At 26.3% G+C, this 25031-nt stretch overlaps 2 protein-coding genes across 7 annotated transcripts; one reads left to right on the top strand and one right to left on the bottom strand.

Moving 5' to 3' along the window:
- Nucleotides 1-751: 751 nt before the first annotated feature.
- On the bottom strand, nucleotides 752-4914 carry LOC126905639 (longitudinals lacking protein, isoforms H/M/V-like). Of its 5 annotated transcripts, none has more exons than XM_050685556.1 (8): nucleotides 4766-4914; nucleotides 4492-4662; nucleotides 3658-3798; nucleotides 3393-3596; nucleotides 3183-3306; nucleotides 1717-1997; nucleotides 1467-1649; nucleotides 752-1035 (listed from the first exon to the last, which is right to left on the bottom strand). In XM_050685556.1, the coding sequence occupies exons 2-8, from the start codon at nucleotides 4660-4662 to the stop codon at nucleotides 937-939; spliced, it is 1203 nt and encodes a 400-aa protein (XP_050541513.1). In that variant the 5' UTR covers nucleotides 4766-4914; the 3' UTR covers nucleotides 752-936. The 5 variants fall into 5 exon arrangements, with proteins under 5 accessions (XP_050541513.1, XP_050541512.1, XP_050541511.1 ...); XM_050685555.1 differs by having other exon boundaries at nucleotides 4729-4912; XM_050685554.1 differs by having other exon boundaries at nucleotides 4740-4912.
- Nucleotides 4915-5026: 112 nt separating this feature from the next.
- On the top strand, nucleotides 5027-25019 carry LOC126906174 (uncharacterized). 2 transcript variants are annotated; one of them, XM_050686514.1, is made up of 6 exons: nucleotides 5027-5333; nucleotides 5520-5788; nucleotides 13687-13843; nucleotides 21623-21767; nucleotides 21846-22047; nucleotides 22214-25019. In XM_050686514.1, exons 4-6 carry the CDS (start codon nucleotides 21625-21627, stop codon nucleotides 24776-24778), a joined length of 2910 nt encoding a protein of 969 aa, XP_050542471.1. In that variant the 5' UTR covers nucleotides 5027-5333; nucleotides 5520-5788; nucleotides 13687-13843; nucleotides 21623-21624; the 3' UTR covers nucleotides 24779-25019. The 2 variants fall into 2 exon arrangements, with proteins under 2 accessions (XP_050542471.1, XP_050542470.1); XM_050686513.1 differs by lacking the exon at nucleotides 13687-13843.
- The last annotated feature ends 12 nt before the right edge of the window (nucleotides 25020-25031 follow it).

Genomic DNA, 25031 nt, shown 5'->3' with positions numbered 1-25031 from the left:
TAATAATATATTAGATTGGCTGCATTGTTCATAATTTCTTAAAACAATTTTCTTGTAGAGTTGTACTATTAATATTATAAGCTTAATACTATTCACCTATTTTGAAAAGATGCACTTGAAAATCATTGTATGAAGTTAATAACCAAAAGAGCGACATTTATCATTGAATATTCACAAAAATATCTATGACTTCAGTTATATACTGTTGTTTCTTCAGAGCCACAGTTTGGGTCTTTACTTATAATTATGCTATAGTTAATGCAGTTTATTCCATAGTATAAATGGAGGGCTCAGAAGCCAATCAGTGTGTCACTAAATATAGAAAATGAGATAATTGGGATTTTTTAAAACTTGTAATAAAATAGAGAGTCCCGTAAAGGTACTAATAACTTTTTTTATTGAGACATAACATACTGAAAAACTTAAATCTAACACAGTATAATAAAAATGAAAACGCAAGTTGAATTCCCAACTCAGTTTTCACAGAGAAATGACTTACACTGATTGGCTTCTGAGCCCTCCAAATATTAGTCTGTAAATATTCTACATACTAACAAATCTATAAGTTATGCACATTCATAATGTGAATGTTGAAAATAAATTAATCCATAAACAGAAATACAAAGAATATTTAGTAAAATGTATTCCAATGTAACAAATTTATTGAATTATATACTGATTATAATATATAATCAGTATTTATATAAATAAACAATTCGTTTTAAATACTTGTAACATTAAAATAAAAATAACCACATGATTAATCTCAACTTATAGTTAATATAACACCAACAAAATATACACATTTCAAATTTGTTTTAACAAAAATATAAATCTAAATTTTTTTCACTAAAAAAATACTTAGTAAAGATAAACTTTAAGTAGTAACAATTGGTAACATTTAAGTTGAATAAATTACAAATGAATATCACAAGTTTACACAGAACCTGAACTGTCTTCGATAGTAGTCTTTTGAGATCGATAATCATCGTTTGAGTCATTTAGTTTGGTTTGAGTTTGTTTTTCATGAAATTCCTAAAATTAAAAATTTTCCTTAGTAGTTGAAATAATTTAATAGCTCTGTAAAATTAGTGTTAACAGGTTATAAAAATGTATTTTTGTTAATTCTTTTAATGTAAATTGTAGGCCAGTAGACAAACTGCGGCAATTCCTTTTTCCTAAAATAATTATGAATTAATAATGCAGTGGCATAGTTATGATTTCTAAAAGAGAGGGGCGGGCATATTTAGAAAAATCTAGTCATTTTTCAAGTATCAAATTTAAATATTTAGGATAGTTACACAAAACCCTATTAAAGAAGTTTCACATTTTTATCAATAAAATTAAAGTAATAATTATTGCAAAATTTAACTGGATTACTGTTTTATTTTTATCATATGATAAAAAAATTAAAATATAATTATAATTACTTTACAACAATAATAAAATGAAAACTTTAAAATTACTTGAAAACAAGGAACTAAGCATAAGTTAATGTTACACTCTGGACAATGGTATTTTGTTTTTCTTCTTAAGAATCTCCCTCGAGTATCAATTGTATTCCAACAAAAACTACATCCAAGAGCTGGGCCAGTCCGTAATAATGGACAATGATCTGAACGGGTTGATCCATTATATGTATCAATTGTCTAATAAATTAAATAATCAACTTCACAAATTGTTCAACATTGCTTACAATTATATTATGTAAATTACTTGTGTTATAGATAAGGATAATTCATCACTCAAATATCCTCTTGATAAATTAGTAGGTTCAGATGGTTGTGAATTTTGTTTGACTATAGTTTGTTTAGGAACAGCTAACATATTTGTTGATGAAGGATTTGGTTCAGAACATTGCCTTTCTAGAACCCTAATAATAGGTTCAGGCTCTTCACTAGATTCTTTTTTAATTAATGGATTACTCTCTATTTTGATTTCATAATCATTGATCTTTAAATGAGGTTGACGTACAAGAGTTTTAACTCGTTTGGTAACTATAAAATGTAATTAATAATAAATAATTAATTATAACTATATTAAAATTTATTTGTCATTAAAATTATAGCACCACAAATAAATACACAACAATAAATGTCAATAGTTGTTTATTTTAAAATAATAAGTACCTTAAAAATACATTAAATTAAAATTTTATAAATGAAAATAAGTTAATTATACTACACAACTATACTCTTATTCAATTAACATTTTATGTATGATTTTCTGAAGGAAATATAGATGGTGCTGATGAGGAATAATAACAAGGGTTAATAACAGTTAGTGGTTGAGAGTACATTTGAGATATGTATGCAGGGTGGTCCACAGTTGACGTTTGAGAAGATGAAGGTTCATATAATGGTGCTTGGTAAACATTTTCAGAACTAGAAGATTGACCATTAAGTTGTATTGCAGGAGGTGGAGTTGTTTGAATAGAAGCAGAAGATTGTCCTTTGCGATGAATTGGATATCCTTTTTTTTTATACTCTAACCATAAAGTTCGATTATTGATTCCATACTCTTGAGCAGCTCGACAAAATCCCATACGACCCAAACGTACTGCTTCTAAAGCTTCTTTAAAACGATCACTATCTCGAATACCAGATTCACGTTTTTTTCGTACTTTGTTTTCTTGTTTATAAGGTGTTTTGACTTTAGGTATGGCAGCTTTAGGTATGGCATAGACACTGTGAGGTGGACAATCAGGGAGCTGCTCCAAAAATGACCAACCTGTTAGCAAATGGTTTAATTTTTCATCAAATTTTCTAATAACTTAATTTAACGACATGTAAAGAGAAACACTGAAAAAATGAAGAATTTAAGTTGAGAAAACTTATTTTTTTTTATTAAGCAAGAGAAATAACAGGTTGAACGTTTTTGAAACTAAATTTACAAGGGTCTACTATTTATTTGTACATTGCTAATTTTACTTCTTTATGTTTTAATAAAATTTCACAATGTAAATAGTCACATTCTAAATTAATAGCATTATAACAATTAATTAGTAACCTCAAAATTAAAAATATAACAACATGCTTCATGAATATCCTAAATGTAAAAAAAAAAATTGCTCACTAAAGAGTAGATTTGCCATTTGGGCTTAACAAATATATTATATCATAAATTACTATTAAATAGAGTATTTAAAATATACCAATAACAGCAAATTTATTACAACATACCTTCAGATGACTTTTGATTGACTGTGGCATTTTCTGTAGGAGATTGTTTAGAAATTCCACCACTAGAACTACAACTACTAATTGATTTTGACGATTCATGTCCATGAGCTACAGGTTGAGATCTCTGTAATTTCAAATTAAATAATACTCATACTTCATATTATCTAACTAATTAAAATAATAAAATGTATTATTAGTAATAATACATACAATTGCTAAATTGCTTTGTTCAGTCTTGGCTGGGGCATCATCAAGAGAGCTGTTATTTTCTGATCTATCACTTGATGTGTTTAAATGCATTTTTTTACGTTTTGACGATGGTGATAATAAACTATATTCAGTTTCTATAGATTGAGGGGTTCCGAGTAAATTTGATTTTTCTGCTAATCCTTTAATTTGTAAACTTTCTGCAGCCTAAAGATAATTATGAACAAATAAAATAAATCAATAGATATGACATAATGATAGTACATACTTTTAAAATTATTGGTAGCTGATCTTGTGAAATATTTACTTCTCCATAGTACATAAATTCAATAAGAATCTTTAAGTGGTTGTAAGACATATCTTTGATTATGATTATTGGATGTTTGCATGGTGTATCATTGAACAACATCTAAAATTTTAATATTAATATTTAAGGTTTAATATAAATTATACCTATCAAATAAGAAAAAAAATTTTCAATATGTTTTAATATAAACAAATTATAGTGATGCCACAGTAAAACATTTGTTTTTCTATAAGAAACAAAAACGATTGAAAAATTAAACATTTTTATTTTTTTTAAATTGATTAGCTTTTTTGATTCTTAAGTCTTTCTCAAAATGTTTTCATATTTTTATTCACTGTGAATTGATTGTTCACAATGAATAAAAATTATCTAAAAAAATGTTGAGAAGGTATGTTTGTTTTGTTGAAATTAAATCATATTAACAACCACCTAATAGACTCGATAGTCAGTTATTAGGTTTAGCTGCTAGGTAATCTTAAAGGGAATGTACTTGCCCAGATAGCAAGAGACCTGGTTTCGATTCCAAAATCTGCTGGCATATTTTTTCTTAAATTTGCGAGTTTCTAAAACTAGATTTTGGTAAATTTAAACTAGTAATAGAATCCCGACTACAAAAATAATAAAGTACAGTAAATTTATTTATACATTGATAAAAAAATTTGATTAATAGGTAAAAATTAAACTTATTAACGTTTAGATAAATGTTTGTGATTACTTCTAATTAATAAAAAAGTTTTGAGAAGTTATGTTGGGCAAGACTCATTAATTACACCAATGATGTTATTTAATAAATACTTGAAAATAGCTGCTGCATGCCGAAAGGACAACTTTATGAACTTGAATTTTACGACCTTCTGCAGCTATAGTTGCATCAACAAACATTTCATTGTTCAATAGACCAGTCATAACATTTACTAAATTTGGTTGATGATTGTTCCATCGTAAACAAAACCTTTGGTCAGCCATCTAAGAATAACATCAAAATTATTTACACTCATAAAAATTTCGAATTCGCTAAAATAATAAAGATACTTTAATTATACTCTATAATAATTTGTGAAATAATTACGGCTAACGTCTCAAAACGGGTAAATAAATATTATTTCGTAACTTGAAGATACAGACTTCAAATTTACCCTGAATTCTATACGCTAATGAATTACTTATTTATAAATAAACAATTTACATAATAACATTTTGATCATGATAATCATAGACTGCGGTTTTCTACTCATGACGTCAATCGATAATAATGTTACTTATAAAGTTGATTATTTAGTTTATGGCTACACTGTTAAAAAATGCGTCCCATTGTAATAGCTACGCCATCGGTCAAAGTGAACTGTAATAGCCATTATTGTTGTTTTTCTATTACGTTGTCGCCTTTCGGTAATATAAATTGTAGGAATTACTGAGTAAATTTATCTGTCTAATAGTTCCTAGGCTGTATTTGTTTAAATTGTATCATGTTATAATAAGTATTTAACTCTCTATTGTTTTTATAACATAAAATACAGTCCCTAGAACTATTACCATTTATGTTTCGCGAATTTCTATTTTGACACTTGTTTTATCTCCAATTTTTAACTAAAATTTTTTTTTTTAATTTACGAATTAATAACGGTCTAAACACAGTGGTAAGTATGATGTATATAAACTAACATATTTATATAACAGTATTTTACCAAAAAAATTGTTTAAAAAATCTTCTCTGTTACTTATTTCAATCATTTATCAACTATTGTTGAGATTTTATAAGCTTATTTTATGCATCAAAAATTTTAATTGACATATTTCTTAGATAATACTATTATATGTTTCAGTTTTCAATTTTTTTTTTTTACAATTATCTTATGACATGCTGTTTCGAGTGATAATTAACGTGTGATGTTTGTATCTCTTTTCCGCTACACGGTCAAATGCACTGTTCTTCTGCCACGCAACAGCAGTTTATGAGAAAGTGAACATTTAGAGTTAATAGTTGGTTACATCAACCTTGGCAATTTACATTGCCACTTGCTACTACTAAAGAAACAACAATCATTAAGAAACAACTTAAATAGTTAGATAAGAAAGAGAAAATAAAACTAAGGTAATTTACAACTATATCTTCATTTCTATGATAAAGTGTTGCATATATCAACATCAAAATACCCCTCATGGTTAATTTCCGAACAACTAATTCAGCTTACTTAGAATCAATCTAATATTCTGTCGAGATTGAGAAGTATTAAATTTCTTGAAATTGATGTTGAACAACTATAGCTTATTTTTTGCATCAAAATACTTAATTGCTAAATTTACATAGTAATTATATAAGATTACATTGAACGTTGTAGATGTTTTAGTTAAAATTTATTATTACTACAGAAAATTCAACTATTACTAAGTTATAACCATCAATGAAAATTATTTTTAACACACTAATAGATTAAAGAAATTATTGTTATATTTGATGAGTTGAGCTTTACCAAAAATTGAGTTCACCATAAAATACTGTATTAATATTAAATCCTAAAAGCTAGTAAGGTATTTTAGTGTTACATTAATTGATAGTAACTTTTATTCAATAAAAAAAAAAGTCTTTTACAAGTTTTAGTTGAAATTAATCTTTCACATAGTAAATAATATTGACACATTCATTTTTAATTTTTGTACTATGTTTTATATTATAATTATAACAATAATTCATACACCTCGGTTGAATACAGTATAGTATTGTAATTAAAGTGGAAGCCAAATATGTTAAGGTTGTAGATCAAGATTTTGTTTTATTTTATGATTTGAATCATGTAAAATATTTTTAAAATTCTGTAACTATAGAAACATGTATTTGTTGTAAATTTGAAGTATTAAGTAAATGTACTTAATACTTCCTCAAATAATAATATTAGCATTATTAATCTAAATACGAAACTAAGTTAGGCAATATTTTTAATGTCAAATTTATGTAACTTAGGGTAAATTATTATTTCTTTTTTTTTTTTTTTATGAAATTAGTTTGAATAATTCTCTGTAATGATAAAAATATCCCAGTATTTATATTGAATTTATGATACATAATGGAAAATTTATTAATAATTAAGGTGAACTATTAATCATAGTAGTCATCAAATTTTAAAAGGTATTTATTTATACCTGTTATCAACATTTTTTATTTTTGCATCAAACAGTATTCTGTCAGGTGTAAGAGTTTTAGATAATATAATGTAAAATAACAGAAATTGTTTACCAATAAGAGACTATCATGGTGATTTTTATTTTAAAATTTAGTAGATTTTTTTTCAAGTTGCCATTGTAAGATATTCTTATTAAGTATTTTTTTAACTAGATTGATAAACAATTTTGTGATGATTACCCTAAAGTTAAAAAAAAAAGTGTTAATAATATAAAAGTATCAATAGAGATAAATATAGAATGATGTCAATTTAAATTCAACTTCAAGAACAGTTAATTTCTTAATAATATTGTTTTTGAGTATCACATAGAGAGTTATTTATGTAACAATCATTTGTAGTGTTTGGGATAGTTAAGCCTCTAAAACTTCAGGAAAATTATATGTATATTTTCATCAAATATTTTTAGACAGGTGTAATTTAATGTAGTGGTTCAAAATTTGTTCAAACTCTGACTACGATAATAATTATTTAATCAAATAAAAATTGACAGTAAATCTAAAAAGGTTTTATTACATATAGTGTTATAAATTTAGAGCACAGATTTCTGACTTTTATTCAACTACTAATAATTAGCTTGATAATGTATTACAAAAAAAAATTCTCTAATGAAATAATTATATTTTAACTAATAATGAAATCATCAATTTTAAAAATAAATTGTCAAAAGACTGAAGTATGCCTAAATATTTAACAACCCTATCACACAAAGTAATATTTATAAGAATATATAGTTTAAATAAGAGTTGTCTACTTAAAATATTTGGATATAATATCAACTATCTGCAGAATGTAAACTATTTGTTAAATAGCTGCTTGTATATATAAACCAATAAGTTTATACCAATAATTAAAAAACTTTATAGAAGTATCAATTTGTTCTCTCTACAAATAGAAAGAATAATGTTTTGAGTAAGTATATTATATGCATGAACCAACCATAATTGTTTAAAGTATACAAATTTCAACAAATATAGATGGAATTAGGTGTATATTTTATTCTAGATGTTTATTATTGACTGAATAATTATGTTTATAATTTTTTTAAATTTATATATTAATAGTTCATATTAGTAAGCATCTTTATATAAACATTTTAAGTATATTTATTTCATACTCTAAACAAGTATAATGTGTATTTTATTTTTATCATCATGATGTCATTGATAAAAAAAATTTTTTGGGTTAAGAAAAACATTTTAGTTATTTAATAGTTTAAAATTGTTAATACTAAACATATCTTTGTTTGGACGTTGAAAGTGTATGTATATTTTATTTATTTTACTTGAGAGAGAATAATATTAACATACAGATTTGTGTGATGTGGTTGCTTTATCTTCAACTTCGAATTATAATTTAATATTTTGATAATTAATAATTCAAAATTTGTTTATATAATAAGAATTGTGAAACTTGTGGCTAATATTATGTAAAGTTATATATATATATATATTTATAACTAAAAATATTTAACTCAAAAAGCTAAAAAAAATTACTAAAAAGTCGAGTGTTAGTATTTCGGAAATAGCTAATGATGATAACATTGTTCTCGTAATATGTGTACTAGAGTTTTTAGTAATTTTGTGGCTATTTGAGTTATATAAAATAATATATATATATATATATATAAGTTATACGTATATTTTTAATTTTAAATAAAAAATATTATGAAGTTTATTAATACTTCAAAATATGAGTTGTTATTTAACTAATATAAAAATATGTATCAACTTACAAATAAAGAAAAAAGTTGTTTTTTATCATATATTTAGGAAGAAGATTAATTTATTTATTTTTTACACGAGAAATACTATCAAAAATACTCTATCAACATCAACAATGTGATAAAAAAACGTAATAAATATATGGATTCATTTTGTGGGAGATGTTTTACTCCACCCTTAAAATTTGTTTTAATAAATAATCCAATTTCATTTAGAGTTGGATAGTTATTTATTGTAAAAGTTATAAATATTAAAATTACAATCTTATTTAACACATAATTTCCAATCAATTATTAATATATATTGTCGAAAATACAATTCGGGCAGTAGCGTTGATTTTAATGAGCTCTTTAAACTATGCGAGTATAAAAAAACGGGAAGTCAACGCAGAAGCTATTTCTACTTGTATATACAAATATTTAAAGGAAATGGGATATTAATACCAGATTTTTCGTCCAGCCAATAATAATATATGAGGACTTCAACTCGTGGCATGCTAAAACATAATAAATCACCTATAATGTAATATTTTAGAATTTAATAATTCAAAATCTTCAATTATTCATAATTAAATATGAATTTGAAGTATTGGTGGTAAACTTACACTACTTATTAAAGAAAACTAATATTTTGATATATTCACCATGTATTATTGTTATGGCATACACTATAAGTATGTATTTTATTACAATTGTCGTCATGATATCAAATTAATTCCCAATAGATATATTGATATAAATTATATTTTTGCCGAGTTACTGTCAATTGTATACTTATAAACAATAGGATTATTATTATTTTTATAATGACATGATTTGTGAGTAAAGTAGTGGCAGTACCGTATTCAGAAATGATAACACAGGGGACATGTTCCTCATTGTCATAACTATGCTGGTATAAAATTTCAGAAAGACTTATTTTTGCTCTCGATTCATGTGATTTACGAGCAAAAATGTTAATCAAACCTTTTCGCTGTGGTTTGTCTAATATATTGTCCTTCTATGTTCTACTTATTATTTTTAAGTGAATTGAAACTACTATATTAATATATTAGAGTCGTCTAAGAAATCAAAAGAAATTATTAAAAAAGCCTACTATATATTCTACAAATACCAACTATTAATGATTTAAATGAGGGAATGGAGGGGCGTCACACCCTCATTGAAATCTTAACTGAACAGAAAGCTGAGTATGTCAAGAAAGTTAACATATTTAAGAGTTATTTGACTAAATTATTTAGGTAAAAGTACGTCGATTTAATCTTAGCTATCAAATTCAAAGTAAATAACTATAAGAAAAATAGTTATTAAAGCATTGAATAGTTTATGAAATGCCGAATTATAAAGAATAAAAAGGAATAAGAGATATTTTCATTTTATTGCAGAAACGGAAATTTCTTTTTTTATAATCACTAAATGAACTAACGTAAAAACGGCACATGAGAAAATAAATTTTTTTATTGTTCCCTATAAATTTGACACTAAACATTTTTCCTGGAATTAATATATGTAGTATTATTTAAATTTATCGAAGCTTAATCATTTATTGTGTAACTTACGGTCGACAAAAAAATTGATTTTCGACCTTTTTTTTCACATCACGTTTTTATGGGTTGATAAAATATTTTTTGGCTAGCTGTGTCACAATTGTGCACTTAAATCGTTGGCCTCCCATTCCTAAATATCCCTTGTGTTCTTCACATATTTAGACTTGATAGTGTACATGAATTTCACCATTGTAAAAATAATTTTGTTTCGTTGTGACGTTATTAATTAATATCATTTACGAATCGCAATCTCCACTAAAGGTAATTTTTGAGCAAACTATAATCATATGACTTGGGCAGTTAGTTTTTTTGTTATACTCATAATCAGTAGTATGAACATATATTATTAATAGTAATTTTTCATGGCTAATATTTAAATACTTATTAGTTATACATAAACTGTAATAATTAAATGCAAAAATTAATCAATTCATTGGATGATCAATATCTAGTTCATAGTAATACTACTATTTATTTATTATACGTTGTTGGCTTAAATGAAAATCCTCTTAGATTTTTATGGTATTTTAATAAAAAACAAACTTGTAATTTTGCTAGGTTGAACTTTATTAGAATAATAAACACAAGTAATTCCGATTTCTCAATAATGTTAAGAAATAATTTTCTACGACTTACAATGTGCTAATGAAATAAAATTCTCGAAATATTTTTAAATCTTCAAATATAAAATTTAAACAATATTTTATTAGTGTATTCCTGATGAATTTCTAATTTGCCGTAAGAAAACCATGAGACAAAAATATTTTGATCAAGTATTAACTTTAATTCATTTTTAATTCTATTTTCCTCGATATTTTAGTTTTACGGTTATCCGTTTATCATAACTCGCTCAATTACTCACAAAATAATTACAATACTGATGTTTTTTTTTATTTTTCAGTTATTACTATTTAGTATAATTTCTCATGACTTAAAGTGCTATCATCTTAATTTTTTTAAACGGTTACATACATATTACATAATAGAAAATGTAAGGTCAATAATAATTTTTAGATCAGTACTTCACAAATTATTAACTTTTTTTATAAGTGGAAGGTAAGAGAAGTGCAGTTGAAGAATATCTAATAATATAAATAGTCATATACGCGAACACCCACTATCTAAATTTTAAAATCGCCATAACTTTTAATGTACTGATCTTAAAGTTGTTATAATCCGTCTTTTCTTAATTAAATCATGTTCTATTTTATATGTTAACTAAATATGAATGTTGCTATTTAAAAAAAATAAGTTGACATCTCTATAAATTATAAGGGATGACGTAAAGTAATTGTTATTAAATATAAGTTACTAAAAAAATATTTCTTCTTAAATTTTGTATCTTTAGAATAATTAAGTAAGAATAATTTATTTTTAATTATATGAGTGTAAATTACACTCATATAATGTCGCAGACTATATTAAATGGTCTTCATTTTTTTATCTTAAAAAAAGAATTAGCATTACTGCAATTAAAATAATATTTTGTTTTAATAAATAAAAGAATAACTATGCTCATAGGAAGGGCTGTACCAATCATGTGATTAGCGTTTTATAGTTTTTGATGACTTTTTTTTTTATGTATTCAAGTTGAAATTGATAACAAAAAATAAAAAGATCATTTAAAATTATGAAACACTATTTAAATACCTAAAAAATAGCATTTTTCAAAAAAAATGTCTATTGATTAGTCACATAATTGTTTATTTTTTTACAAGATGATATAAAGATTTATTTTATACAAATAAGTTAACTTTTGTAAAATTAATTAAATTAAACTTAATGTTTTTTAACATAACCTTATTATTATAGATAGGGTAATACAGTTAACAGAGATTGAATCATAGTGGTGCTACAGTATAAATTTTAGGCTAACATGTATTTTTTTTTTGGAAACATTTTTGAATTGAATTTACGACAAAAGAATATATACCAATTTAAAAAATATATAAGGCGTAAACTTATGGGGACCCTAGGGATGTCCTTCTCTGACGCCTATGTCTAAGGTCATATTGTGAGCTAGCCAATAGTGATGACGTCATAACCACTATGATATGCTTTATTATACAGCTTCGTTAAAAAAACTAAGCAGTTTTTGTAAATATTGTAGAGATATAGTGTAAAAATTTTTTTCAATTTTTACAATTGAATAAAACTTTGATTATTTTCAAATGAACATCATGAAGTTAGATTATATGTTTATAACAACCTCTAAACACATCACTAAAATATAGTTATGAGGGCGTTTTATATTGGCTACAATCCCGTTTTTTTAAAATTATATAACTGTGTTGTTTATCTTTAAGTTATTATTGAACCTGGCAATGTGTTATACTATAAAAACTTTTCATTACTGGTTATTTCAATATTTTAAGTTGGTATTAATTAGGAGAAAATCTGAGTGTGATTTTTTCTGTACTTGCGTCGTATCTACAATATAAGGTTTTCTACGATTGAAGGCCTAGTTTCTTCACCAAATATTGGATGTATATGTAGTCATCGAGAATCTTTTAAAAGGCATACATAATTCGTACATAACAAAACATGATGCTCATGAAAGCTTATTTTTCATAATTTTCTTGCGTTTCTCAAATAACTTGTTCAATTGTAGTAAACAATTTAAATGTAATAGTATTATTTTGCTAGAAATGTTTTTAAAATTATTTTAGTTTTATTTATAGAATAGATAGATAAAAAATGTATGGGTTTCTAAAAAGTAGCATGACTGGTAGTCTAAGAGTTGAACAATTTTTTCACTTATCACACATAATAATTAAAAAAGAGATATGCTAAAACTGATTTGTAAAAAAAAAAAAACAAATTATATCGTCCGTATATAATTGTATGAAATTCCTCTAGCTTGATTGTAAGTATGTGGCAATGTAATAAACCTTTTGTTTATTACAAATCAAGTCTAACAAAAATTGAATATTAAAATTAAAACATTTTTAATTTTGTGGAATTATTTTTAAAAATTTATTTAGTCAAATATAAAGGGACTTAGACATCTCTGTTCTTCTTTGCCCTCGTGGACCATTATAGATGTTATTCAGTTATCGTATTAGGAGGCATAGAGGCATATTTTTGTTGGAATCTTATTTAATACTATTGCATCTAAGGAGACTGAGAAAGTTGAAATCTCTTTCCGAAGTAACAGACAAATATTGTTCTAATTTAATTTTTGCTATGATGCATAAATTAAAAAAAAAATTGTGCACCAATGATTTAAAACAAAATAAGACAATCGGGGGTAACCNAGAAAGTTGAAATCTCTTTCCGAAGTAACAGACAAATATTGTTCTAATTTAATTTTTGCTATGATGCATAAATTAAAAAAAAATTGTGCATCAATGATTTAAAACAAAATAAGACAATCGGGGGTAACTTAAATTGGATTTTTAACTAACAGAAAATAATTTGCCGGAGAGACTGAAAGAAACGAGATATAAGGAACTTGATATTTTTTACAAGCTTTAAATTTACCTTTAAGTTTTTTCTATAATACGACTTATAGTAATCAAAACATCTTTTCATGCATTTCTAGGGATTATATGTATATTTATACCTACAGTTAGTAGATTAGAATTAAAACGAATAAACTACTATTTCAATTTAAAAACAACTCAACGCTTGTAACGCAAATTTCCAAGGAAATTCAAAGACATCGCTTAATGATAACACGCAATAGACGAAAATTTCTGGTAAATACATAGGGTTTTTACTATTTTTAATTTAAATTACGTATCAATTAAAATATTAATTAATAGACCAACATGGATTAATTAAAAAAACACCCAAGTTGATTTGCAGGTTACAAAATTAACATTAATAAAATGATAATAATACTGAAAAATTTGAACACTTCCGTAATGTCCAATTTTCGTTATAAACAGAATAAGTCTCTAAAATATCATGGTTGTTAAAAAACAGTTAAAAATGTCTCATGAGACCAGTGTAAATTTTAAACATTTTGGTGTTTTAAACTCGTTTATAACGTAACGCTGGAATGTATAACAAATTCAATAATAATAATATATGATACTATAATCATTTTCTAAAAAAAAAAGTGTTTATTGTTGCACTACGTTAAAATCATTTTTTATTATTGAACTCAAAAAGAAGAAAATTATTTTTTCAATTTCTTTGTAAATTCAAAATAGTTGTTTTTTAGTCTTTCTTACAAAAAATTATTATGGATCAATAACAACTTTAAAAAAAGTAATTATTGAGTTACAAACGTTTTAATACATTGAGTGGGTAAATAGCGGGGGTGGGAACAGATCGTACTGATGTATATTCACTTCGCTCTACAATACAAACCGACTTCATGTATTAAAATGCTTTTAATACAATAATTACTTTTTCTAGAGTTATTATTGACCCCTATCAATTTTTTTTGTAAGATATGGCTATTTTGAAATTTTAATTTTTTCTTATTAGAGACACGTTAATAATATACTACCTTTAACCGTAGTCTAAAAATTCAAAAATTGTTAAAATAATTTTAGCCTAATGAATGGATCAAAAGTTTTTTTGTATTATTATATACTTAGTTGAAAGTAGTACTTGCTTGAGCGAGCAACATTGAATTAAAAATATAATACTTATTTGTATAAGAAAGATACATTTATACAATGGTTCATTTTGAATGTGGATTGTAGGTTTTTTATCACCTCTGATTCATTAAAGTATTCTTTAATTTGTTTATTATAAACAGGCGTACTGGAAGGTATTCGGTCTCATCGTTATGTTTACCGACCCAGGAAATGACTTGTCCATAAATTCAATATTTCGAGAAAAGTTTTATCATTCGGAAGTCCCAGGGTTATAACTCTCTAAATTTTATTTTACTTGTTATATGTAAGCTTCCCACTGGTAAATCAATTTAAATTATTTTAGCCCTACATTACATTTTACCACATATCATGGGAGGGGTATTATGGGATTCAAATTTTTCCCTAATTTTTTTTTCAAAAATATATATAAACTTAATATATTTTGGAACCTTTCCGAAAATATTCTGAATATGGTCCTGTCTTATAACCGTTTATAAATTTATTATAAATATATTTGCGTGACTTTGTTGTTCAATCCGAATAAAAACGTATTCTTTCAAATTAATCTAATAAGCAAAAATAAGTTATTAAATTGTTAAATATTAGTCATGATATCTCAGAACTTCCGGCTGCTTGATTTTCGGTCTTCAACACAAATTTGACCACTGTGCTCTAACGCAGCTTGTCAGCCATTCCTGCTTATAAATAGAAGAATTGCCAAATTTTTAAAGCTAGAAAAAAAACCGAAAGGGTTAAAATTTTTAATAAGAGAGGGTAATAGAATAAAATATGCCTCTTGTGAGATTATCGTATGCATAAATTTCGTAATTAAATAGATATTTCTCATTTCTTTGGAAATAACAGAATAATTCAATTGAAGACATGTTGAATAAAAAAATTAAAAATTTTAGAGTAAATGCAACAGATCTAATATTGATTTGTTTTTGGAAGTAATAAAAATACAATTATTCATTTCATTTCCATAAAATAATATAATTACAAGTGCATCAATATTTTTAAATGTAATGAAATTACTTTACTTAGAATACAAATATAAAGATGTACTTTTTAATTTGCTACATATCTGTGAATTGAAAGAAGGGTTAATGTAATTATTTTTCACTATCCTCATAAAAAAGATACACAAAAAACTTTTTATCATTAGACATAATACCGGTGAACAGGACATATCTCTCCGAGTTATTTGCTTAAATAAAAATGTTCAGAATTATTGTCATTTTTACGTTCATGTGGCAAATTAAGGATCTCATTTTGAATAATAATATTTTTGTGAAGAACGATTTATTTTATGTATTCTATAAAAACAATATTGGATCTATTATTTTTTTTTAGTAAAAACAAGTCAGTAAAAATAAATATACTATAGAAATAATTTGTATTCATGGCGGTTCCTAAGAGGGATTACAGGGGCTTGCACTCCGTTCTTGAACTGCCTAGTAAAAAATGGGGCTTAGAGTGAAAAAATGTTAGAAAAATTATTTTTTTAACAATTAAATAATTTTTGCGTTTTACTTAAAAAATGCTAGATTTGCACCTCAGATTCTTATGAAAGATTACTCTAGTATTTTATAAGGATCTGGATCAACCGTATAATTTCATTTTTATTCTTAATATCAGTTGATTATTGCTTCGATACAAATTAGGCGTTTGTTAAATTACCAAAAAATTTACCTACCTACCTACTCTACCAAATACATATTTCAAGGAGCTAAGAGATGTTAATTTTATTTGCAAGGTTTTTTTTTTACTAAAATTTTCAATATTTAGGTAAATTGTGTTGGCCGTAATATTTATTTCCAAAATAAAGTTTTCATCATTTTGCTTGCTTATTTACTTGTGGTTTTATAGAATATTTTTCAGTAAGAGAATTTCTTGATTATGTCCCCTTCGTCTGTTAAAAAATCCTGTCTATAAATACGTTATTTATTTATTTATTTAATTTAAGTACATTCTCAAAGGGAAAATCACTTTGAGTATACTTTTGTGTAAATACACGGAGAAAAAATATCGGCTAAAAATAATGTATAATTATAAACAAATTCTGACATAAGTATAAAGAAAATAAAAAATCGTATAAAATTATGACACTTTTATTCGATATTTATCTCAAGTCTGAAATTAACACATTTAGTAAGTTAAAGGATTAAAAACTTTTTAACTTGACTAGTTAATTTTTTTCATTTATTTAATTTTGAATATAAAGTGGATTCTTCATTGAGTAACTCTAATTTAACAAGTTGATTCTTTTTAACGTAATTATTCCATGGTTGTAGTACCAACGTAAAAAAATTATTATGAAATAAAATAAAACATTCTGTACATTTTGAACTATCTAAATAAAAAAAAAAATGAATACTGTAACCTGCGGAATCTTGGATTTAAGATAACAACAATATAAGTTCTAGAAAATAATAGTATAGAAATAATTTTAATGAAAAACAAATTAACAAAGTAGCTTTTAGGAAATTTTTCCAGCAAAACATGGTTTTAAAATATATGAGTTTTTATTATAAGAATGGTGTACTTATTTATCATATATAAAGATATGTATGTATACAATACATAAATATTGGTTTTAGGACTCGTGTGTTGATTGTGGACTACTTTAATAATATTTATAACATTCGGGTAGATATTGTTCATCGAAGTAAGATTATTGATATTATAGATATCCTTCAGTTTTATCTGTTGAATTTAAAATTATGTTAATTTATTATAATTCTGATTTCTATTAATGGACAAATATCAACACACAATCTATGATATTCAATATAAAAAAATCGATATTTTACAAAAAAAAAAATTTTAAACCATTAAAAATAATTCAACAAATAAAAACTATAGATCATTGGCATTTTGAATAAATTTTATGACAAAATTCACCAATAGCCATTGGTGAACAATGACATAATATTAGATAATAGGGTAATTATATAACATTAATAAAAAAGAACAGCTATATTGAAAATTTATGAATGATTTTATTAAGGACAATAACTTTGCGTAAGACTATAAAATAAAATCAACTATACACTGGCGGATATTCATAATATTTGCCAATTGGATGATAATTACATTAAATTGATTGTAAATACTCAATACGTCGATTAATCTTAGAGAATTGTTTTTGTCTCAGATTATTTATAGAAGTAATCAACTATTATCACTGAAATGAAGGGGTAATTGAACATGCTACATATANCAATACGTCGATTAATCTTAGAGAATTGTTTTTGTCTCAGATTATTTATAGAAGTAATCAACTATTATCACTGAAATGAAGGGATAATTGAACATGCTACATATATNGAAATGAAGGGGTAATTGAACATGCTACATATATTTTTTTTGTGATATTTAAAAATTAAACTATACAGCGATAATATCACCGTTTGTATATCGATTTCTTTAAATATTTATCTATATCTATTTTTTTACCCATCACTATTGATGTTCGTCCCTTTTTAGTACTGAAGACATTCTTTTGACAAAAGAATAGGTTTAATAGAGAACAAAAAAACATTGAAATGGCTTTATTGTTAAAATTGAATTATTAGTTTCTTAACAATAAAGATGAAAAATAATTACCAGAACAATATTATTAGAATATGTTTAATTTTTTATTGTTTTGTGATATGTCTAAATTTAAAAATCTATGCTTACAAAAAGTAAGCATACATTGGTACATCTACTTGGCCGACTCCAAGTAGTTGGGATAAGGCGAGGAAGAAGAAGATGCTTACATAAAGTCATTCAATTACAAAATTGTTTGGGCAGGTATTATGTAAAAGTCTAGTTTCACCTATCTATAGGGTTGTTAAAAAACGGATTTTTTTTAAAACTATGTAGGTAGTGGAATTTAAAAAAAACTATTTAAACATAATAATTGTATGAGATCTTTAGAAATTTTCAATGATTGATAATTTTGTATGATGATACTTCAAGGGAAGATAAAAAAAAAGCCTTACAAGAATCAAAAATGTTTTTATTTTTATGAAAATGTTGAGTTAATTATTTCCATTAACTTGCCTATTTTTGCAATAGTGGTAATACTTTTCAAACACTAAATAAAAAAATATATCGGCACATTCATACTACAGTGGGAATGGTAATGCGGTTCGTAAATACCCAGTGATAAAAATAAACAGACCTCTTATTCTTTTTACCATAGTATATAAGTTCTATTATCTTTTAAGATACTGGTTTAAAATTTGTTACCAACCAGTAATTTTCTTAGTTAGATCATTTTCTTTTTTTTTAACCAATTAAACATTTGATTCCATTATAAAAACTTATAGAATTTCATTTACTATGTAAAGAATATGCATACTATTGTTTTTATTAATTTAAAATTAAAATTTTCAAAGAGTGAAGTTCAAAATCAATTAATGATTAACTTTAATTCATTGATATCGTTGACTCATTTTTCTTATTAAATTTTAAGTTCATTAGAGTATATACGTGTATACCACTAGATTTTTTTTTTAATTTTAATATTTTGGACTACATTAAGAGCATTTTTTAAATTATTTTATCTCTAATAACAAAAAATTATACAATTTTTTTTTTCTCAAAATTCAATTTGTGCTACATAGTTAATCAAACACATTGTGCTTCCACAATGCCACAGTCTACTTTGATTGAACCCATTGAAACATTAAAGTTTAAAATAAAATTTTGTTATGCTAACCTTAACCCTTGTAGCAATGGACATCTATTGCAATTTTTTCTTTCCTGTCTCTGCAGAAACTATATTGAAGGCTATATATAGAAAAATAAAAATTTCCTAATGCTCATCTCTGAAAAAACTATATGTTAGCGGACGCATAAAAGTTTAGCTATAACAATGGAATTCTAGTTTTTCATTAAAGGAAATGGTAGCGAGAAGTATATCAAAATATTCACCCACCTTCGCTTAGACATTTGACATAATTATTTTTTTATTAAAAATCAATTTTGATGGGGGCTTTTAAGTGAGGAAAATCCGAAAACCCAATGGGATTTTTTTTAACAACCCCTATTTATATGAATATTAGATAAACAGTTTTTCATATGAATTTTCTGAAATTAGGTAGAAAGATAAAATAAAAATTATTTTACCTTTTAAATGGTCAGTAAAAATGTCTACTTGTTAATTTATTTTTAACGAGATAAAAAAATCACTAACTTGACCATCCTTGAATATTCTTTTGTATTTCTCTAGTATCTGGTCTTACATTAAAATATTGTCTTGATTTTAGTATTCAATTAATGGTTTATTAATTATGCATCATTTTTCAACACACTTATCTAATAATTAATTTCATATTAACGACAACTATCCCTAAATGTTCTAGTCAATAGTTTCCCTTATTATAAAATTCTAGAAAACCTTAATGTATTTATTTATTGTTAAAGTAACGCCTATATAGGCAATGAGTACAGTTAATATACATTATATAAAAACAATATTTAATTGTACAATAAGATAAACATATTACTAAGATCTTAAAACAGAATAAAAGAAATATAAATTAGCAAATTTAAAGTATCGTTTTCTTTAACATGGCTAAATTATGGCAATGGAAAACAAAGTCAGGTAAATAGTTACAAAACAGTAACATGCGATTTAGTGGCGAGTTATGACTATAATTCTGTTTTTGTGTAAGTTAATAAAAAAAGGAAGATTCTCGTAGATTAGTAGCAGGTACATAAAAATATATTTTATTTTAAATATCTGGGGAATCAGCTTTATTATTTTACAAATTATAAATTCACTTCACATATTCTACACTTGTAATTGATATAAATGGAACATTTTCAGAAGATAAAATTAATGTTCGTTTCTAATTTTTTTAAGAATTATAATGGATACATCAGATTAAAATTCGTAGATTTAGGATCAAAAGAAACATATTAACCAAAAAAATTATTTTTTTTAAACTGAATTTTTTTAGGGTTTTTTTTTTTTTTTGTAGATTTAACTGTTACAACAATAAAACTTATAGAGTTAGAAATTATAACTTATAAAGTTAACATGATTTAAAACACAAAATTTAACAAAAATCATTGGATAAAAAAGGTTAAAATTTTTTTTTGTCTGATACATTTCTTGAATCTTCAAAAATTGATATGAGCACTTGTTCACTATTTAAAACAAAAAATTCTATTAACAATATAGCTTAAGTATAATAACCTTTTTAGTGAATTATGTTTAGTATTACTATTTCAGTCATTTTGAAAGTTATTCGATCTATTCAATGGAGTGTTAAAACAATAGTGCAAATTTCTTCATGATTTTACTTCTCTCCAGAGTTGTATTAAATTTATATTAATTTCATTAATTAGTTATAATTATAAATGAGGAAATATTGTTATGAAAATTCAAATAGTTTACTTAAGTTCCATTGTTCATAGCATTTTTTAGTTATATAATTTATCTAGTTTTTAGTCAGCTATATAAAAGTTACATAGATTTATATGTATATATACAGAGTAATTCTTTTATCATAATCTAGCATTTAAAAATAATAGTGATAATTGAATTTTTGGATTATTTAGTTATACACCTTTCTCAATTTATCAATTATGAAATATTTTTTTTTAATTTCTTATACCATAATATAAGTGTGTGAATATTTTTTTTTCAAATGGCATTATACACAATCAACTAGCTTATTTATTAGATAATGATCAGTGTTTTTTAGATGATTTTCTCCGAGTAGAGAGACATTTGAAAAAATTAAGGGTTATTTATATTATATTATGAAAAGTAAATATTTCGATAATAATTACTTCACAGTTGATAAATTTATAATAGTATGTAACTAAAAGAAAATAAATATATGTATATATTTTTATTAAATTAGTGATTTATGATACTTTATATATGTATTGTAATTCATATTTTTTATCATTTTTCAGACATGAGTGTAATAATTCGATTGCAAAATTTACCTTGGGCCGCCAGTGCTGCAGATATAAGACAGTACTTCCAAGGATTGTCAATTCCAGAAGGTGGAGTTCATATCGTAGGCGGAGAACAAGGAGATGCATTTATTGCATTTAGGTAAAAAAAAACTACTCTGCTTTTAAGGTATTCTTTTATCTAAATAAATTAAATCTAAATGCATCTTGATATTTTTAGTACTGACGAAGATGCTAGAATGGCCATGTTATCCGACGGTGGATGTATCAAAGAAGTTAAAGTAAAATTATTGCTGAGTTCTCGGAATGAGATGCAAAAAGTTATTGAAACTGCCCGACAACAGGCTTTAAACTTACAAACTATTATGCAAATGCCAGCTCAACATCCTATGATGAATGTGGTCCCTCCACTAACTGCTAAAGTAATAATAGCTATAATAATAAAAGACTTTAGACTTAATTTAATAAATCCATTTCAATAGTATAAATATTTCATTTAAACATTTTATGTTAATATTTTATAAATTTAATAATTATACACAATATACTATACTATACTATAAATAATTTTGTTGTTGTTTTGAATAGGTTTTACCTCAACCACAACAACCCATTATGCCTCAACAAATCATTATGCACCAACAACAGATGCAAATGCAAATGCAGCCGAATCATGAAATGATACAACTGCAAAAATCAAATAGTCCAATTAAAGATCATGACAGAGAACATAGAAGTGATCGAACAAGGTCAAAATCTAGAGAACGCAGGTCTAAATCGAGTCGTATTGGAAGTAGGCGTGATAGGTCTAGGTCTAGAGATAGACGGAGAAGAGATCGAAGCCGAGGGAGAGATAGATCAAGAGAACGACATCGTGGAAGTAAAGACTCATTGAGTAGAGATGGGGGAAAATCTCAAAGATCTAAATCGCCTCCAAAAAAAGATGATCTTCAACAAAAACAGCAGCAGCCTGTTAAACCTTGGGCTACCCACTTTGATGGTGGAAATGCTTCAAATGTACCTATGCCCCTCATGGATAGCAATAGTAGACCTGCTATGGTCAATATGGGAGGCCGTGGTGTACCTGGTATTGATCCTAGAAATCAGTCAATTGCGCAAGGGCATAATAACATGTACGGACAATTTAGAACACCACAACCTCCAACAATACCGCCTATGTATCAAACAGGTCAAAATCAACAGGCGTTTACTGATGAATACGATAATGATAATCGACCTTACGACGATAATATCAATGGTAACTTCGATTCTAGATATCATAATGGTGATGAATCAATGGGTAGACCAAGGGCTGATTTTGGAAGAAGGTTCAACGATGTGGGTCCACACCAAAGACGTCATGGTTTTCAACAACAATCGGGTGATATTCAAAATAATCGAGGTCCTAGATTCGGTAAAGGAGGGCCATCAGGTATGCAGATGAACCGTCCGTACGGAGGAGATAATGCTGGTGGACCACCGGCTTCAAGATTTAATCATGATCGTCAATCAATGTTTGAAGACCATAGTCCCCAAAAATTTAACGATGATGGACCACCTCCACTTTCGTCTGACTATAATGAACAGGCTAAGAAACCACGATTCAACGACAGATATAGGTATGATGTGCGCAATTCAGCTCAACATGTAGCCAATCTCCAGCAACCTACTGAAGGACTTTGTGTTGAAGTGTATAATATGTCCAATCATATCTCTTACGGTGACGTACGCAAAATGTTTGACGGTATACAAATTGACGGTTCAGCTATTAAAATTCAAAAACACAAACAGGGTGTAGCATTTGTTAAGTTTAATGATAATCATAGCAAAAATATGGCAATGAAATACAATGGTACCTTATATAAAGGAAATCGGATAATTATTAAACATTTAGACGATGAAGCCTATGAAAAAGAAAACACAGACGATAGACCTTATCCTAAGGCAGATAACACTGGAATCAAATCGACGGCGGTTAATGGAGATGATCAACCGGACGTCTTGATCATAGATGGTGATGATAGAGACGACAGTGATGATCTAATAGTTTGTGAAAATGTCAATGACGATAGTAAAATTCAACAAACTTCGTCTACAAAGTATTTAAAACTTAACCAGGTGCCCATCACTGTTACCGAAGACGAAGTACGTACTGTGATAAATGTTGATACTTTGCGTACAGTAGAGTTCTTCCCAGACGATCAGTTCCTAGGCGTTATACTCGAATTCACAAGCGTAGAGGCAGCCGAAAGCACGTTAAAACAGCATGACTGTGTGTTATTAGGATTCTCGCCCATACCGTTGTTACCGTGTACAGATAAAGAAGCTCGGCGACTTATTAAACGTAGGCCTCCACCACCTTCGTCCCATAAACCAGTAGAAAAGAATAACTTTAACAATAGACACCCACCGTATAAATCGTTGCATTCTAACTGTTTATATTTGTCCGGTTTACCTACGACCGTTACCAATACTGATATCACTCAGTTTTTTTCTGACGTGTCGGTTTTACCCGACAAAATTCACATAATGCTGAATAAATTTGGTCGGCCCACTGGCGAGTCTTACTGCGAATTTGGTAATGCTCAACAAGCATATGCTGCTGCTGCTAAAGATCAATGCTTTATGGGTCCCTGTATTGTGTCTGTGGAGATGATTAGTCGCTCCGACATGATTCAAGCTATTACCAAACCTATGCAAGATATGTCTTGGGGTATGCGTGGAGGGCCCCGACAAAATATGATGCCACCTCAAGGAAATCATGCGCCTTATCATAATCCCAATAACGGCCTACCAAATTACATGAATAGGCCGCAGTACATGAACAATCGAGGTAATATGGGGCATCCATATACCCCACGTATGAGAACACCTGGACCTGGTCCTTCCCCGGGTCCAGACAGTTTTGGCCAACCTGGCTGTGTAGTGGCTCTAGACAATGTACCATACCGTGCTGATGTTCAAGAGATAGTTGAGTTCTTTGATGGATTTGACCTTAACAGTCAAAATGTTATAAGACGGTTCAATGATTTCGGAAAGCCTACAGGTGAAGCCAGAGTCAATCTTAGAAGTCCACAAGAAGCAATGAACGCAGTCAAAATGTTACAGAATAAATCTATACATAACCGACCAATACGACTGACTCACTTATGAATAAATGATAGTTATATTTTGTAAATTTATATCACTTGCACTTCACTTTTAAATATTTTTTTTGTATGATATAATTTAAAAATAATTATGTGTATAAATATCCTTATTTTATTTATTTTTATAAATAACCTATTGTTAAAGGGTATTTAATTAATAAGGAACAATGTGGAAGAAAATATATGTACACTTTCTTCCACTAAAACATTCTCTACAATAAATTAAAATTATTATTAATTGGCAATGGTGGTATAAT

The sequence above is a fragment of the Daktulosphaira vitifoliae genome, unplaced genomic scaffold, assembly GCF_025091365.1.
Source record: "Daktulosphaira vitifoliae isolate Bord-2020 unplaced genomic scaffold, ASM2509136v1 Scaffold_4, whole genome shotgun sequence".
Classification (NCBI taxonomy): domain Eukaryota; kingdom Metazoa; phylum Arthropoda; class Insecta; order Hemiptera; family Phylloxeridae; genus Daktulosphaira; species Daktulosphaira vitifoliae.
The sequence above is the reverse complement of the archived record's forward strand: the minus strand, read 5'-3'. Positions and strand labels throughout refer to the sequence as shown.

What these genes read in the sequence shown, in the direction of transcription:
- LOC126905639 (XM_050685556.1), bottom strand. Translation starts at nt 4,662, where the DNA reads ATGGCTGACCAAAGGTTTTGTTTACGATGGAACAATCATCAACCAAAT. An exon ending in CAATCAAAAGTCATCTGAAG is followed by an intron (nt 1,998 to 3,182) that starts GTATGTTGTAAT and finishes TACATTTTATAG; the next exon opens with TTACCAAACGAGTTAAAACT. An exon ending in GCTTAGTTCCTTGTTTTCAA is followed by an intron (nt 1,036 to 1,466) that starts GTAATTTTAAAG and finishes TTTTAATTTTAG; the next exon opens with GAATTTCATGAAAAACAAAC.
- LOC126906174 (XM_050686513.1), top strand. Translation starts at nt 21,625, where the DNA reads ATGAGTGTAATAATTCGATTGCAAAATTTACCTTGGGCCGCCAGTGCT. An exon ending in GATGCATTTATTGCATTTAG is followed by an intron (nt 21,768 to 21,845) that starts GTAAAAAAAAAC and finishes TGATATTTTTAG; the next exon opens with TACTGACGAAGATGCTAGAA. An exon ending in TCCCTCCACTAACTGCTAAA is followed by an intron (nt 22,048 to 22,213) that starts GTAATAATAGCT and finishes TGTTTTGAATAG; the next exon opens with GTTTTACCTCAACCACAACA.